The sequence below is a fragment of the Macrobrachium rosenbergii genome, chromosome 7, assembly GCF_040412425.1.
Source record: "Macrobrachium rosenbergii isolate ZJJX-2024 chromosome 7, ASM4041242v1, whole genome shotgun sequence".
Taxonomy (NCBI): Eukaryota; Metazoa; Arthropoda; class Malacostraca; order Decapoda; family Palaemonidae; genus Macrobrachium; species Macrobrachium rosenbergii.
In genome coordinates, this window is record NC_089747.1 from 40,001,445 (window position 1) to 40,017,110 (window position 15,666).

Below are 15,666 nucleotides of genomic sequence, written 5' to 3' on the forward strand. Positions count from 1 at the left end.
AAATGATTTGCAAAAGAATAGCAAGAAAAATTCAAACAAAAAGCATGCAGTCATTCGGCAGAAGTAAATGGACTAAGTTACGGGGTTGATGATGATACGGTCTGTTGAGAAAACTGTGGGAGTATGTTCAAGCCTCTTAAAGCCAAGCATTGATGATGCTACCAGCAGTGCACCTCAAGTTCTGCAACCCCTTTCGTTTCTTTCACTCTACCTCCTTTTGTATTCTCTTCCATCTTTATTTTCTGCAACCCTCTCCTAACAATTGATCGATAGTGCAACTTCCTGGTTTTCCTCCTGTTACACCTTTCAAGCCTTTTCTCTCAATTTCCGTTTAAGCACCGAATGATCTCGTAGGTCCCAGTGCTTGGCCTTTGGCCTAAATTCTATATACAATTCAAGTAGTGGTGCCAAGCCTAATACTAAAGTACTGTGGATGTGGATTACAGTAAAGAAAAGGGTTCCCTTGTCATATCAGGCAACTGGTAACGGCACCTGCTATGTTCAAAGTTGGTGACTGCAAAAAATGCCTGGAATAAACCGCAGGATTAGGTCAACCCAAAATCGACCGCGTCTCTGCCGGGAGCGTCAAGGTGATTAAAGTCATTGCAAATGTTTAAGTTTGCTGCAGAGAAAGAAGGAAATTTGTCATTTAAATGATTTTGAGGAGTATCAGAAAAAATGTAATCAAAGGATGTGCGGTTACGCAGAAAACAGCTTTAAATGATGCCGAACATTTCAAACGACCCAAGGAAAGAAGAAATAAAAAAAAGGGAAAGGAATTGATAAAAGATTTATAGTATTACAGAGACAAATAAAGGCGGAATGGAACGAGTAAGGGAGACGTTTCAAAGGCAAACCTCACCTCATTACTACTACTACTACTACAAGAAGATGAGCCTTTTCAGAGGCGACTACTTCCAATTACTACTACTACTACTATGATGCCTCTATTGTTGCCAGATGGTGAAATTATCACCAGAATTTCCAAATCTGGTGAAATATCAAAAAGAGAGTTTGAAAATATTGGCGACCAACGATTAATATTGAAACTACCTGAAACATTTTCGTTTTTATTCACTTCAGCGCAGCATTTTCATGCATGAAAAAATTAATTACATTTATCAGATCAAATATCAGTAGATGGCCAAGAAAGTTTGTGACTTAATGGTACCTGGCAACTTAATGTAACTCTGTCAAGATCAGAGTTCTGTTCAGGTGACACTTGACACCTGACACTTGACCTGTTGCAAGATCTTGTCCTCCCTTGACGTCGTCGTAATTTATTGGGGGATATCACAAGGTAAATGCACCTTTTAAGTTAGTTCTAATTCGTAATTAAAAAGGTTAATTTTAATTCTTAATTAAAAAGGGTTTTAATTTTATTTCCAAATTAAAAAGGTTTTTAATTCCAATTCTTAATTAAAAAGGTTTATGATTCTTCTTGTCTTTTGGGAGAACTAAGCATTAGCTCCGCGTCGGGTATTTATCATTAAAATGGACTTTTCTTATAGTATTTTGGTCGTTTGTCAAGAATTTACCGCTCATTTTTGTCTGTCGACCGTAATTAACCTGTAATTTACCTGTAATTAACCTCAGAACTGATTGTTTTTTGTATGCTGTCCAACCTGGAATGCTATCACGCATGGGCAGTTATGGGGGAACTTTTGGTAAAAAGTGGTTTCTTTTAAGGGGGGGGTTGATTCGGGGGGCGGAGCCCCTTGGCTAAGTAACACCCCCCCCCCCTGGCCAGGTCAGGGCACGTTAATCAGCTCAGTGGTCTGGTTAAACTAAGATATACTTAACTTAACGGCACCACCCTAGGTTAGGTTAGGTTAGGGAGGTACAGTCCGGTTAGTTCAGAAAATGGCATTCTAGGAACGGTCTTTTTTTTTTTTTTTTTTTTTTGTCTGCGGAACCTCATTCAAGCGCGGTTCGTCCTGCTGCACCCATCCTAACCCTAACCTAACGTGGGGTCACTAAGGGCACGGGGTCCTTGGCCCTAACCTGACCTAAAGACCTGCGAATCTCGCAAAGCCTCGTCTTTGTCCGAGGGAGAGGGAATTTGGCACGTTTTTGGACGTCCAGCCAGACGGCGTTAGGAGACGTGGTTTCGGTCGGATTGTGCGGGCTAGCTTAGGGTGTCGCCCCCGTAGACGTACACACCTTCGGGGACACTGCCGTCCGCCTCTTTCGGCACGAAATCGTCCGAGACGTTTCGGCGGGGATGCGCCCTAACCTAACCTTCCCTTAACCATAATTTAGAAACCACTCTTAGGTTTAGCTTGAGTTTGGCTGGGCCCCCCCCTGAAACATAATAGCTTGCATAACAGAACATGTATATACAACTGTTGTGAATTATTACTAAATGAAAAAAGGCATCGTGCTTACCCCATATAAACATGGGAAAAAGCACGTTAAAACAAAGAAGATGATAAAACAAAGAAAAGTATCTTAACTGCGTGTTCCTTCCTTAACATTACTTACTGACATGGGAAGAAATGCAATCGGTATTAGTCTTATTCAAAGACAATGTATTCAAATTATTTAGGTTTTAAAATACATAAGCTCACTGTTGTGAGTCAAATCACTCATTACTAAAGTCGCCTGGCAATGCATATTGATGTATAAACTTGCACAGTTCACTGTCAGTGAGGGAGAAAAACAATATGTTCTTAAACTTGGGCTTTTGGATGTTGCTGAGTAAAAGTTACAATGTGTACAAAGAAATAAAACTTCAAATACAACATTTTTAAAAAGAACAATTAAAATGGAAACTGTCAGTCTGGGGGTGTTCCTTGAGTGTCACCAGTGAAGAATTAGAGAAATTCATTTCTCGGTATAATGCGGTCCGGATTCCACAATAAGCTGTAGGTCCCGTTGCTAGGTAACCGATTGGTTCTTAGCCACGTAAAATAAATCTAATCCTTCGGGCCAGCCCTAGGAGAGCTGTTAATCAGCTCAGTGGTCTGGTTAAACTAAGGTATGCTTAACCTTGAGTATCGTCATTTCTTGAAGGCACCTTCTTCTTATTGTATAGGTAATTAAGTTGTTTGCTGGCTGAAGGAGCAATTTCCTCAAAAATATCTAATTGTAGATTGGCTGTCAGACAACTGGTTTGTGAAAACGTCCTGTGTACAAGAATTAACAGTTGGTTCATCGTGCCACTGATTATGGCAGAGTCTACCTTTGACGAAATTCAAAATGGATGTGTAGGCATAGATCTCTCGGGCGGTGACCGCCCTATAGTCCGAAGGCCCGATAGTCCGAAGGTCCGACAGTCCGAAACTCAGCAGGCCCGATAGTCCGAAGGTCCGATAGTCCGAAAGTCAGAAGGCCCGATAGTCCGACGGACTGTAATCAGCCCCCCACCCCTCCATAGCTAATACTGCAAAATTGTAACCAGTAAACACCCATAAAAATACCAACCTGCGACTATCGGACCTTCGGACTATCGGGCCTTCGGACTATCGGGCCTTCGGACTAACGGACTGTAATCCTCTCGGGCATATCAAAAAGGGATTTCTATTGGCATGAAAATATGGCTTTGGGGCGTGATGCAGATTGACCTGTGTATATAATTGTTTTGATTTAAAAAGTCCTTGGCCCACAACCACATTGATCAACAAGATATCTAACATGCACAAAAATACAAAAATAACTAGGGATAGAGAGTGGTCCATGGCTGCTGGTTGCATCAATGATGTACCCATGAAAGTTACAGGTCAGTCTTGTCAGAGTAAGTGAAATATCTGACTGAATAATCCACCATTTAAGACATTTTTCTATGCCATTTGTAAAGTAGAGGATTGCATCGTCAGATATAGCCTTTGGCTGTCATTCTACCGGGGAAGGTATTTTGGTAGTGTTACTCCAACATCTTCTAAAAACATAACAGACACCTTACACGTGTCGAACTGTCGACCTAACCGCTCAAGTCTCCTCGCTGCTGGGAGAAAGGGAGCTGGGGATTTGGTACGATACATGTACACGTGCTACCGGGGTCTAAGCGATGTCAGGCAGGGCAGCCGATCGAGGCTACGGTCTACCCCAACGCCAAATCAGAGTCCTTCAAAAGAAGGCATCGTGCTGACCCCACATAAAAAATGGGAAAAAGCACGTTAAACGAAGAAGTAGTCTTGGTAATAGCGCAAAATACTATGCACATTGAACATTCTAGTTCTCATCAGAATTCTTCTTGCTGTTGTTCAGAATGGTGTTTGGTGCATTCGCTAGTTTTGCCGTTGGATTATTTTATGGTATTGTGACTTTTGATTGGGATGTCTTTGACTGACAGTACGGAGAAAACGATCAGATTTTGCAGGAATGATTTCTGCGTAGCAGAAGTAACTCCTTTCGCAATCCCTTTGGAAAGGAAAGGTGACAGTGTTTCATCTGTATGTAGCCCCAGAGCTTATGACTACCTTGCAACAACTGGAAGAGTCTGCTGCCAGGCAACTGGGTCATTTCTCGGGGTGAGGTTGTTTTGTACTCTCTGACACCTACATCTTAGTCATCTTGATTTGTTGGCCGTTTGGTTTGCCCGCCAAAAGATTGTTTCAGAAAGCAGAGTGAAGTGTGCATGAGTATTTTGCAATCCTGTACTCAACAAAAGGATATAGAAAAATATTTTACCTGGTCGGTTATTCAGAGTCAGATATTGCACTTATTTTTGCATGACAGACCTATAACATTCCTAATTTCATCATTGATGCAAACAGCAGCCACAGACCACTCTACGCCCCTAATTTTTTTCAGACTACGCTCTGTTCCTGGTGATCCTGTCTAACACTAGAGTTGTGGGCCAGGGATTTTTTTAAATCAAACCAGTTACATGCCGAGGTCAACTCAAGTCATGCCCCAAGCCATAATTTTAGTTAATAGAAATTAGTCAACCTTACTCTCAGCTCTCCTCTTTCATTCTGGCATGAGAAGGGTAAGAAGAACTGCTGAGAGGAGATTCAGCCTAGGCCTTCTGTTGAACCAGCTAAGAGGTCTTTAATGTGGAACGATTCTTGTGGAGAAAGTCGGGTGTAGTGAGTCTTTGGCATCTTCTCGTTTTCTTTTATCTATTTGATTATTTTTTTCTTTTGCTTAAGGTAGTGTTGCACTCAATTTGTATCTGACTATTAATGCCGCATCCCTGGACACAGTCACACTGTGAAATGAATCACTTTGTTGGTTTAGCAACCATAGCTCTAATATTCATTACGGTACCAGCCTAGGGAAATAAACATATGTTCTTCCTTAGTGTATCATTCAGCTATAGGACCTTTGGCTTGTTTGAAGGGTCATATTCATTTTGAATAAATTCAAACTACCCTTCATTTTTGGGGTTCTAATAAAGTACAAGTTTTCACTGTCCATCGTTATCGCCTTACCCTAATTCCCTTTGCTCTCCTTACAGTTTGTGTTGCTGGCTCAGGTGACGACTGTACATTTCTCCATACGTATGAAACAGTGGTATAATAAAGGGTTAGCTTCTGGAGCAATGGAATCTGTACTTTTTATTAGATACTGATACGCAGCAGCACGGAAAATTTTGCATGTGCTTCTTCTTACCTGTGTTAACGTGAGGAATTCGTTTAAATAGATCTAAATCTCCTCTAATTATAGCCCCTGTTAAAGTGAAATGTTGTGTGTTTTTTACTATGCAAACCCTTATTCACATGAAGTCCTTATCTTCGGATGTCACTGAGTAAGTGTCATAAAATTGTATTTTGAAACTCAGAGGTACAACTCGTGATTACATGTCTTCCTCTTTGCAATGATGTTTGTATTGGATGGTTTCTTTGCCGTGACAGAGAGCTGAGTTTCTCGTTGGGCGAGTCGGTAGAGTTGTCGCCTAGCACTCGCTAGGCCTGAGTTCAAGTCTCCGGCCGGCTAATGAAGAATTAGAGGAATTTATTTCTGGTGATAGAAATTAATTTCTCGGTATAATGTGGGTCGGATTCCACAACAAGCTGTAGGTCCCGTTGCTAGGTAACCAGTTGGTTCTTAGCCACGTAAAATAAGTCTAATCCTTTGGGCCAGCCCTAGGAGAGCTGTTACTCACCTCAGTGGTCTGGTAAAACTAAGGTATGCTTTAATGGACAGAGAGCAGAGAGCTGAAGTCATTTGTAAAAAAATCTTCAGGAAATTGTTGAGGGATTCCCATCAAAATACCAAGAAAATTCAGCTGTTAAATAATGCCTAGTTCATGAGATTTTGGCATTGGGAGAGGCAAATCACAAATTATTGGGTAAAGGCAGTACAAAGTTGATGGAAGAAGCTGGTCAGGGATGCAGAGCTGTGAGCTGTATTGAACGTGTACTGTAAATTTTTTCCATTAGTGTACAGTGAACCCCCCGTATTCGCGGGGATGCGTGTAAATGGGTTGAATTTAAAACCCCTCTAAAAACACTTAGAACTGCCCATTTTGATAGCTTAAACACAGAAAAACCCTGTAAAAATGCTTATACCTGAATATTTTAATAGTTTTATCACAAAAAGTGCATTTATTCATGAAAATTATATGAAAATACAGTAATTAGTGAATATTTCTCAGTGAAAATTGCGAGTTTTCCATGAATGATGGCTAGATATGTTTACGAATGCGTGAAAACGTTGACAACGCGAATATGGGGGGTTCACTGTACTGTTATATGAGTTTACTTAATCACTAATACGGTAGGGTTTGTTGTTTCGTAAATAATTTAGGAAAAGTATATGACCATTATAATTTTGTACTTGCTAGCTGATGTGAAATGTTAGGCAATTGTATTTGTATTGTATATCATTCCATTTAAACTATGTATATTTTTTGCTGACCCTCAACGTCTTTTGTCCGCTATCTCAGTGATACGTTATTGCAGATCCGTTTTGTGACATTTTCAACATTTGATGTTCCATTTCTTGACTGATAATTGGACTCTGTTTTGCAGCGCCAAAAATGCCACAACACAGGCCACCAGGTAGCCTCAAGCAACAATGTATTCGGAATATTGCAAGAAACATGGACAAGCTGTGGGCAAGAGATTATGTACAAAATTGGCACGAACAGAGCAAGACCTTGTCGTACGTCTTAGGGCCATTTGAAGATTTGCGTAAGTTAGGACTTTGGAAAAAGTCTCTTGTTGATTTGGTTTTGTATGGGAACTTCAAATTCAAGTTCACTTCCTCTTCATTCACAATATATACCTTTGTTTCATCCCATATAAGTTAGAAAGGTGTGTATGTATACACATACTTTTATTGTGAAAGATACTTTTGATCAGATGTAGAAAGAAGCATAGTTTGGACTGTGTTTGTCTTTCCATACCCGCAAAGCATTAGTGTGTATAATTAGGTTGAACCTATGATCATGCATTCTGTAAAACTTATTTTAATATATTATATGTTTTAAGGCAACAGAATTTTGTAATGGATTAAACCCAACCAGATCATGTTATTCCTGGATACTGACTTCAGTACATTCATTGGAAACTCAATCTGAATGGAAAGAAGTAAAAAAAAAATCACTCTTTACAGTTAACTTCTTCAACTTTTTGCATGTAGAGGTAGGATAAGATACTGTATTTATAGACTTACAGTATGTATTTATGAAATGTAAAAGTTAGTTTGTTTTTTAATATGGAAATTGTTTTTAAATTTTGGTCTCTTGCAAATAAGAACCTGTTCTGTCCCTTTAACAAAGTTCTCATCTCACAGTCCCACCAATAATAATAATAATAATAATAATAGGAAAAAGACCTTCTTTAATACAGGTTTTGTTAAACAAAATGACAGTTTCAACAGCATTTATTTTATATCGTAAACACTCAGTTCGTCTTATCAGTTGCTTTTCTTGTGCTGGAATGGTTGCAAGCAATTGACCGATATTCATATCTGGATATGGATATGAATATCGGTCAATTGCTTGCAACCATTCCAGCGCAAGAAAAGCAATTGATAAGACGAATTGAGCGTTTACTGTATAAAATAAATGCTGTTGAAACTGCCATTTTGTTTAAATAAAAAAAAAAAAAAAAAAATAATAATAATCTTTCAGAGCATAACATTTTATTTATCTGTGAAACAAAGCAAATCTATAACTTTATACAAATTCAGTGGACTCCAAGTGATTCTTCTTCCTGGTTTCATGGAATACATTTTGATATTGTCCTTCCATACAGATCCTGCCGAGTTAAATATGGAACATAAACTGTATTTTTCCCAACAGCTGGAACAGTGGTGGAGCTTTTGATCGAGGAACTTGTAAATACAAAAAGGTTGAGAAAACATCACTTGCAGATCCTGCTCGTCTATCATCTAGAGCGCTTCGTTTTGAGAAAAGAAACCGATTTTGAAAAGGCCATCACGTTGCTGTTGTCACGCTGCAAGGTAAGCAGCTTTTACGCCTGGGAGGTTTCAGCAGCGTGGAATTACTGTATTCTGTTAGAGTCATTTTTCATTTTCAAGAGATGTAGGCCTACCATGTTTTGTTGCAAAGTTTAGGAGTCATTTCCAATTGAAAAAGTGACTAGTACTGGTTGTTTAAGTTAATTTTAATTCTTAATTGAAAAGGTTTTTAATTTTAATTCTTAACTAAAAAGGTTTTTCATTTTAATTCTTAATTAAAAAGGTGGTAACTTTTTTATTGTAGAGAAGTTAATGTACCCTTTTTCCGGATACTATGTTGCAAATAGCAACATGCGGTAGGAAATGTTCTAGTATGTAGAGTTTTACAACACTTGGACAAGAAATGAGTATTGGTGGTTATTATATCGTCACAGTGCGACTTGTTTATTAATGCCTTAGGGTAGGCATTGATGTTTCGCCACCTGTTGGACAAGCGGGAATGATGTTATGCATTGCGTCAAGAAGTACTTGGCTCATAGTGTACTTTTTTTTTTATTTTGTGCAAATAGGCAACAAAACTTTCTGTGCAAAGAAGGAGATTCTGGAGAGATGTAGCCAAAAAATTCCAAGATTCAGGACTAAAGTTTACTTGAGAAATGTATAAAAATGAGAATGTAATCGAGAGATATGAAAGAAGCCAGGTTTTCTTTTTATTTTTATATTTTGAAACTTTTGTTTACATCAGATTGCCAATTTTAGAAGAATTTTAGGTCAGTCTTTGTAGCTACCACGTCAGTGATTTGTTGATTTCTTCTGATTTGGCCAGGCCCCTCTGGGCAAGTCTTGGGGTAAGTTCAGTTTACATTGGTACAGACCCTCGCTTACTTTACCATTGTAGCACTTAGTTCCATCGGTCTCAGAATGAAAGAGGTTTTGAGTGTTGCGTCAGGCATTTCATACCCTCCTTCCTCAGGCTAGTGAGGCGTAGAAATAACCGGTAATTTTTAGAGCTTTATTTTGAACTCCCTTTGGGAGAAATCTTGAAGGACATCAGAATTACGATGTCTGAGATATTATACTGGGTTCTCACTCTCTTCATTGAAGGGTCCAAAGAGCACAATAGTCCCCACCCAGCAATGAGTTTAGATCTGTGAGGAGGACATACTGGAACATGGAAAGCTATCTATAACATTGCAATTTCTAGAATGCATCTTAGATGACAGTCGAGTTATTCAGCACTCTGTAGGTGGCCCTTCACTAGACATCAAGGCCTGAGTGAAAATAGATTTGTGTTTATTGAAATTGAAATACAGTACTTAAAAATTAAATCCAATTGTATTCCTTTTAAATTCATTTCAGCCTACTATATCTCAGCTATTCCATATCTGGAGGAAATTTCCAATGAATTTTTGGCTATCTTAGTGAGTCATAGTATAGTATAGAATAGAATATAGAATTTAGGCCAAAGGCCAAGCGCTGGGAACTATGAGGTCATTCAGCATTGAGATGGAAATTGACAGTAAAAAGGTTTGAAAGGTGTAACAGGAGGAAAACCTCAAAGCAGTTGCACGATGAACCAACTGTCAGGAGAAGGTGGAAAGTAAGATGGAAGAAGGAGAACATGAACTGCGAGTTGTAGATGACGCAGGGTGACATTTACATGTATTTACAGAACCTTCGCCACATAGGACTCAGGAGTAGTAATCTGCCGTACAGGTTATTAACGAAAGTATTCATGTCCTTGGAACATCTGCAAACTGTTGATTTGTCCCAGACAAGTATTTCGGAGGATACCTTGGCAACTATGGGCGAGAACTGCAAAAACATAAGGTAAGAGTATTGTCTCCATTTTCTGTACTGGTTTACACCTCCAAATAACCACTGTAGAGTAAAATAGTACAGACACTACCCTACATACGAACGAGTTACATTCTGAATGGCCGTTCACATCTTGAATTGTTTGTAAGTTGGTCTTATGCCTATTTAAGTACAATATGACACTATAAAGTCAATACATACTGTAAATTTCTTCATCCCAAAACACAATACAGTACTGTACACTGTACATACAGTACTATATTTTATAAAGTACAGGCAGTCCCCAGTTTACAACGGGGTTCCGTTTTTACGCCGCATCATAAACCAAAAATCGTCAAAAATCATAAGAAAACCTGACTTTTAATGCTTTGGGTGCATTGAAAATGATGTAAACTGCATTTTTATTGAGTTTTTCATCAAAAAAACCTTCAAATTATGATTATTCTGCCGTTTTGGAGCCATATTTCCTCCGTCGGATCAGCGTACGACGCCTCGTAAACCGGGAAATAATTTCTGATGAATATATTTGAAAAGCGTCGTGACCTCAGAACGTCGTAAGCCGGACCCGTTATAAACCGGGGACTGCCTGTACAGTACTTTATTAATATGAATCGATACATAAAACCTAAATACAGTAAATTGTGATGATAATTTACTGGTGGCGAAGAGGTGCGCTCCAAACAATTTTAATTTATGATCACGTTCGTTCAGATCTCTGATGTTCGTAATTTGAATGCTTGTAAGGAGGGTAGTGTCTAGATGTTTCAGATTAAAGGATTTTTTTGTAGTTTTTGCAGGAGTAATGTTTATTTACTGTACAGGGTGGTCTGTCCTTTTTCTTCTCACAGTAGAATTTTGTTGACACCAAAATTTGTAGTGAATATATCAGGTTTTAGATCACTTGTGGATACTTTTAGTTTTTGGCAACATTAAAGTTTAGTTCCAAAATGCAGATTAACACTTACAATTAAGTGTACTTCTCTGAATGTTGAATTTTTAACCACAATGAATATCAAGCCTTGGTAACACATTTCTTAAAAAGAAATGTTAGAATGTTCAACAATTTAGTTAATCCAGCTGTTAACTTTCAAGGATTTTTAACTTAAGATTTGATGTATTCAATGACAAGAATGTTTAGCCAGTGCCCTGGTTTAAAAATTAATAATAGTAGATACATATGGATTTTTATACACTATGCTCAGGTGAATATTTTGAGTCAGAAATGCTAATCTCGAGAATATATTTAGAAATACTAATCTCGAGAATACATTTAGAAATACTGATCTCGAGAATATATTTAGAATTTCCGCCATTCACATCTTTCCTGGGCTCCGTCTCCCACAAATCTTCTCTCGTCTCCATCTTCCTTTCAGCATTTCATCTACCCCCATGGAGGTGTGGGCATTACTCAAGGTTCTTTGCAGCGTCCCTTCGGCCCATAGCTGCAACCCCTTTCGTTTCTCTTACTGCACCTCCTTTCGTATTCTCTTTCTTCCATCTTATTTTCCACCCTCTCCTAACAATTGATTCATAGCGCACCTGCGAGGTTTTCCTCCTGTTACACCTTTCAAACCTTTCACTGTCAATTTCCGTTTCGGTGCTGAACGACCTCATGGGTCCCAGTGCTTGGCCTTTGGCCTAAATTCTGTACCAGTTCAGTTCACTTCATCTCATCTACACATGAAACTTCTGCAGTTTCATTTGTGGTATCACTTCTGACTCTGTCCTACCCTCCAATTCTTGATATTGTTTTGAAAGCTTTATTCTCAGTTCAACAAAGTCTTTTATAGTTTCAGTACTTTGTATAGTAATACAAATTTTGCTAGACTTATGAATAATTGTACTTTCAAATGTAATTTCTGTCCATATGATTTCCAAATCTTATTTAACTTTTCCTCTGTAGGTTGGATCAAGAGTCATTTGTATTTCCCAGTCTCAAGTAACAGTGCTTTATTAATTCATTTATGAATAAATGTCTACACAAAACAGAGTGCATAATTAAGTGTTTCAGGGAAATGACTAGTGGACTGTTTGTTGCTGATTTTGTGTCCTTTAGTCTATAGAATTCTTTTGGGAAGTTAGTAGTATCTTGAACTGTGCTAGTTTCGTAGATGGTATGTTGCCAAAACAGTTGTACTTTTAACAAAGTACGATTCTTTGTCATAGTTAATGTTACATTGTTTTAAACTTAAACAAAATTAGTACATTTTTATTTGCAGGGTCCTGAACTTATCTGATTCATCTGCAACAGATAAAGGTATCGCTGGTCTTATACATGGACATAATTCTCCACCTACCAGCAATCCCTTCGAAACCACTGCTCTCGCCAGAAAGTTGATACATCTTAATGTTTATGGATCGCACGTTACTTCAAGTGGAGTTCTTGCCGCTTTAGTGTATATGCCGAGTCTCCAGGAGTTAAATCACTCCGAGTTGCTAGCAAGCATAGCAAGACTGACTTCATCTGACCTCGAATTACATTTATTTAAGGAATACAGGAAGATTGGCGTAGATGAAAATCCTGTCCTGAATTTACGACGGTTGCAGTGCGACGAATATGGCTTTAACACGTCAGGTATATGCTGTGATGCTAGTTTAATTAGCTTTGGTGTGACCATGTGCCCTCTTGTCCGCTCAGTTAATTTTGGGGATTTGATATCGGTAAGAAGTAACAGTCTGTTACCACTTTTACAGCTTAATGAAATTGATGATCTTTTGTTGTACTTTGAGGAAAAAGAAGAAGTTGATTTTTACGAACACATTTTGCCACTCCTGTTGAAGTTTGGTCCTGGGCTACGTAAACTTCAGCTGCGTTCTGTTCACAAGGTTAATTTGAAAGTCATTGCCTGTCTGTGTAATGAACTGCAACTTCTCAGACTCATATCGAACTGTTATTACTGCGACAGAAACCCAGGCGAGGCCTTGTCCTCCTTGTCAAAAGTGGAACCAAGTTTTCAACACCTGAAAATCATTTCTGTTAATAATGAAGTTGGGGGTAATTTGCATGAGCACATGAAAATACAGATACCCATTGACAGCATAAGGCTTCTCCTCCTTTCTCCGTGTTTAGAGGAAATTTCACTCATTGACCAAGATGGACTCACAGACGAGGTGCTAATGGCTTGTGCACGGGAGACCAAGTTCCCAAAACTTAAGGAGGTTCAGTTTGTAGTGTGCAATAATGTAACGGCGACTCCTGTTTGGGAGGTGATGCACCTGAAAAATCCCATATCCACTCTGAGGCTTATTGACTGCAAACAGATAACTGTTAATGACTATAAGGATCTAAGTAGATACGTGAAAAGAAATAAGTTTGCTCTAGAAGTTTTATGGAGCTAATACCAAGTTACTACCTCATAAAAGGATACTGCTCAGTGCATCTGGTGTGATATTTTAAGTCGGTATGAAAGGATCCCTTTTTCGTAAGTTTCACATTCACGATTGATCCCCGATCCCCGTTATCTGCCGAGATCCACCAGAGTCGCTGGACAGCAGCACCAATACAATATGTAATAAATGTTCCGCGCTGTCGAACTTCTCAATTCCAGAGGCCCTTTATTCCTCACACCATTGGACTGTGGAACAGTCTCCCTGCTGAGGATGTCATGCAATAGGAACTTTAAAAGTTCAAGCAATGATGCAGTGCATTACTATCCTAATACTATTTTGTGCATTTTAATACATTTTTATATATTTACTGATTGATTAATTCATTTTCTTTTTTTTAATAAGTTGAATCTCCTCTTTCTGTATTTCCCTTTACTTCCTCTTTCTTCTTCCTATTGAACACTATTCTTTGAAAGCTTGAATTTCAAGTCAATGGCCCCTTTGGTGGGCTTGTTCTATATGAATAGGTTTCATCCACTGAATAATAATAATGATAATTTTGTTCATTCCTGTTGGTCTTTTTGCACCTAGCTGTCCAACTTCTTAAACTGTTATTCTCCTGTTTTCATCTCTTATCTACGAACAAATCCTTTGGGTCCGCTATGTGAGAGCTGAAGAAATTTTACCTAGAGATATGGTTAAACTACTATTATTTTATCATTGATTATACAGGATACTGTACTTGTATACAGCGAGTCCCTTGGACAAAGAAGGCACACTTTGAAGATAGGTTTCCACATGAAAAAGACCGAAGATTAATGGAGAGTACTCAGCACTCACTTTTCAGTACCTTTCCATTCTCCGGCCGAATGTTATGAAGATGAAAAGTTACATTGTGTTGTTGTCCTTGCATGTGGAAGGGCAAAACACTGACTGGAAGGCCGATTGTTTTTAATGAACCTTTCTACACGGTAAGTAGAGTAAAATGGGTTTGTCAGCTTAGATGAAAAAATGAGTGTAAATATGGTTTTTATAAAAATTTTTAGGATGTATTTTCAGAAAACTTTTCCAGATGAATATGTTGTGAGTAACTGATATAGATTCTGTTTTTTATGTTCAAATTAAATGACTAGACTTGAACGTTATTTCTATAAAAAATGTTTCAAAATCCCATCAGTTTCAATTTTCCAATTATTAGGTTTTAAGAAACGGTAACTTTCTAAATATAACTCGTATGGGCCAACCATATGTTAGTTCAGTATTTTAACTTTGTAGTCTGAATTTTTTAGCATAAAACTACAGTAGTATTTTCTTACAAACCTATCAGTTATATGGCCACATTTAGTCTTGAATGTCCCCAGACAGAAGTATGGTGATTGAATGATGTATTCACCACCTGGACCCACAGATATGCTCCAGTCACCTACTTATTAACTTAAGTAGTTTGAAAATGAGGCTGTGAGATTCATGGGGCTGGTGAGTTTTTTGAAAAAATTACAGTAATCCACATATCAGGTTTCACAACATTCACACAACGCAGGTATTCACTTTTTTTTTTTTTTTTTTCCTCAATCACTGTCGTTGCTGTGCAATCTCTTGTAAAGGTATTCTTTTTCATGGGTTAATCCCAAGGTGGGGCCACTGCTTTCAGTGAGCCTCGTGGGCCACTGCTTTCAGTGAGCCTCGTGGGCCACTGCTTTCAGTGAGCCTCGTGGGCCACTGCTTTCAGTGAGCCTCGTATAGCTGTTTCTGTCTTTTGTCGCCTTTCGTTATTCTTTTGTCTTGCATGAATGCAGTCCATTTCCGTGATCTCTCCTGTGACACATCACATATCTTCCCTCGCCGTGGGCTTTCTTTGACACTTCAGTTGATGTGTTAATGTCTTATTCTGTTTCTCAAGCTTCTTCAGCTAACCCCAAGGGCCATGGTGAACCAACTGCAGTCATTGTTGGGGTTATCTGTTAATGAAGTCATTCAAGATCTCCCCTCATCCCTTCACAGCTTGAGGGTGTCTTTGGGTCAGAATCGTCCTCACTGCCTTCCTCCTCCATCTTACCAGTGGCAGCTGCAGCTGCTATCTCAACTTGAAGTCAGGATCACCACCACCACCATCATCATCCAGTCACACTGGGAGTGTTGCTCATCATCCAGTCACACTCGTCGACGGGAGCTTTTTTGTTCCCTCCCATCCAAGACTTGGTGACA

The 15,666-nt window shown here is 38.7% G+C and overlaps 1 protein-coding gene across 2 annotated transcripts; it reads left to right on the forward strand.

Annotated features, from left to right (window-relative positions):
* Positions 1-966: 966 nt before the first annotated feature.
* Positions 967-14,629, forward strand: LOC136840338 (uncharacterized). Of its 2 annotated transcripts, none has more exons than XM_067107035.1 (5): positions 967-1,300; positions 6,852-7,082; positions 8,198-8,358; positions 9,989-10,146; positions 12,354-14,629. In XM_067107035.1, exons 2-5 carry the CDS (start codon positions 6,929-6,931, stop codon positions 13,471-13,473), a joined length of 1,593 nt encoding a protein of 530 aa, XP_066963136.1. In that variant the 5' UTR covers positions 967-1,300; positions 6,852-6,928; the 3' UTR covers positions 13,474-14,629. The 2 variants fall into 2 exon arrangements, with proteins under 2 accessions (XP_066963136.1, XP_066963135.1); XM_067107034.1 differs by having other exon boundaries at positions 970-1,300; positions 6,921-7,082.
* The last annotated feature ends 1,037 nt before the right edge of the window (positions 14,630-15,666 follow it).

Bases quoted from the DNA above. Each gene is read 5' to 3' on its own strand.
- LOC136840338 (XM_067107035.1), top strand. From the start codon at position 6,929: ATGCCACAACACAGGCCACCAGGTAGCCTCAAGCAACAATGTATTCGG. The intron at 7,083-8,197 runs GTAAGTTAGGAC...TTTTCCCAACAG, and splicing joins AGGGCCATTTGAAGATTTGC to CTGGAACAGTGGTGGAGCTT. The intron at 8,359-9,988 runs GTAAGCAGCTTT...ATGTATTTACAG, and splicing joins TGCTGTTGTCACGCTGCAAG to AACCTTCGCCACATAGGACT.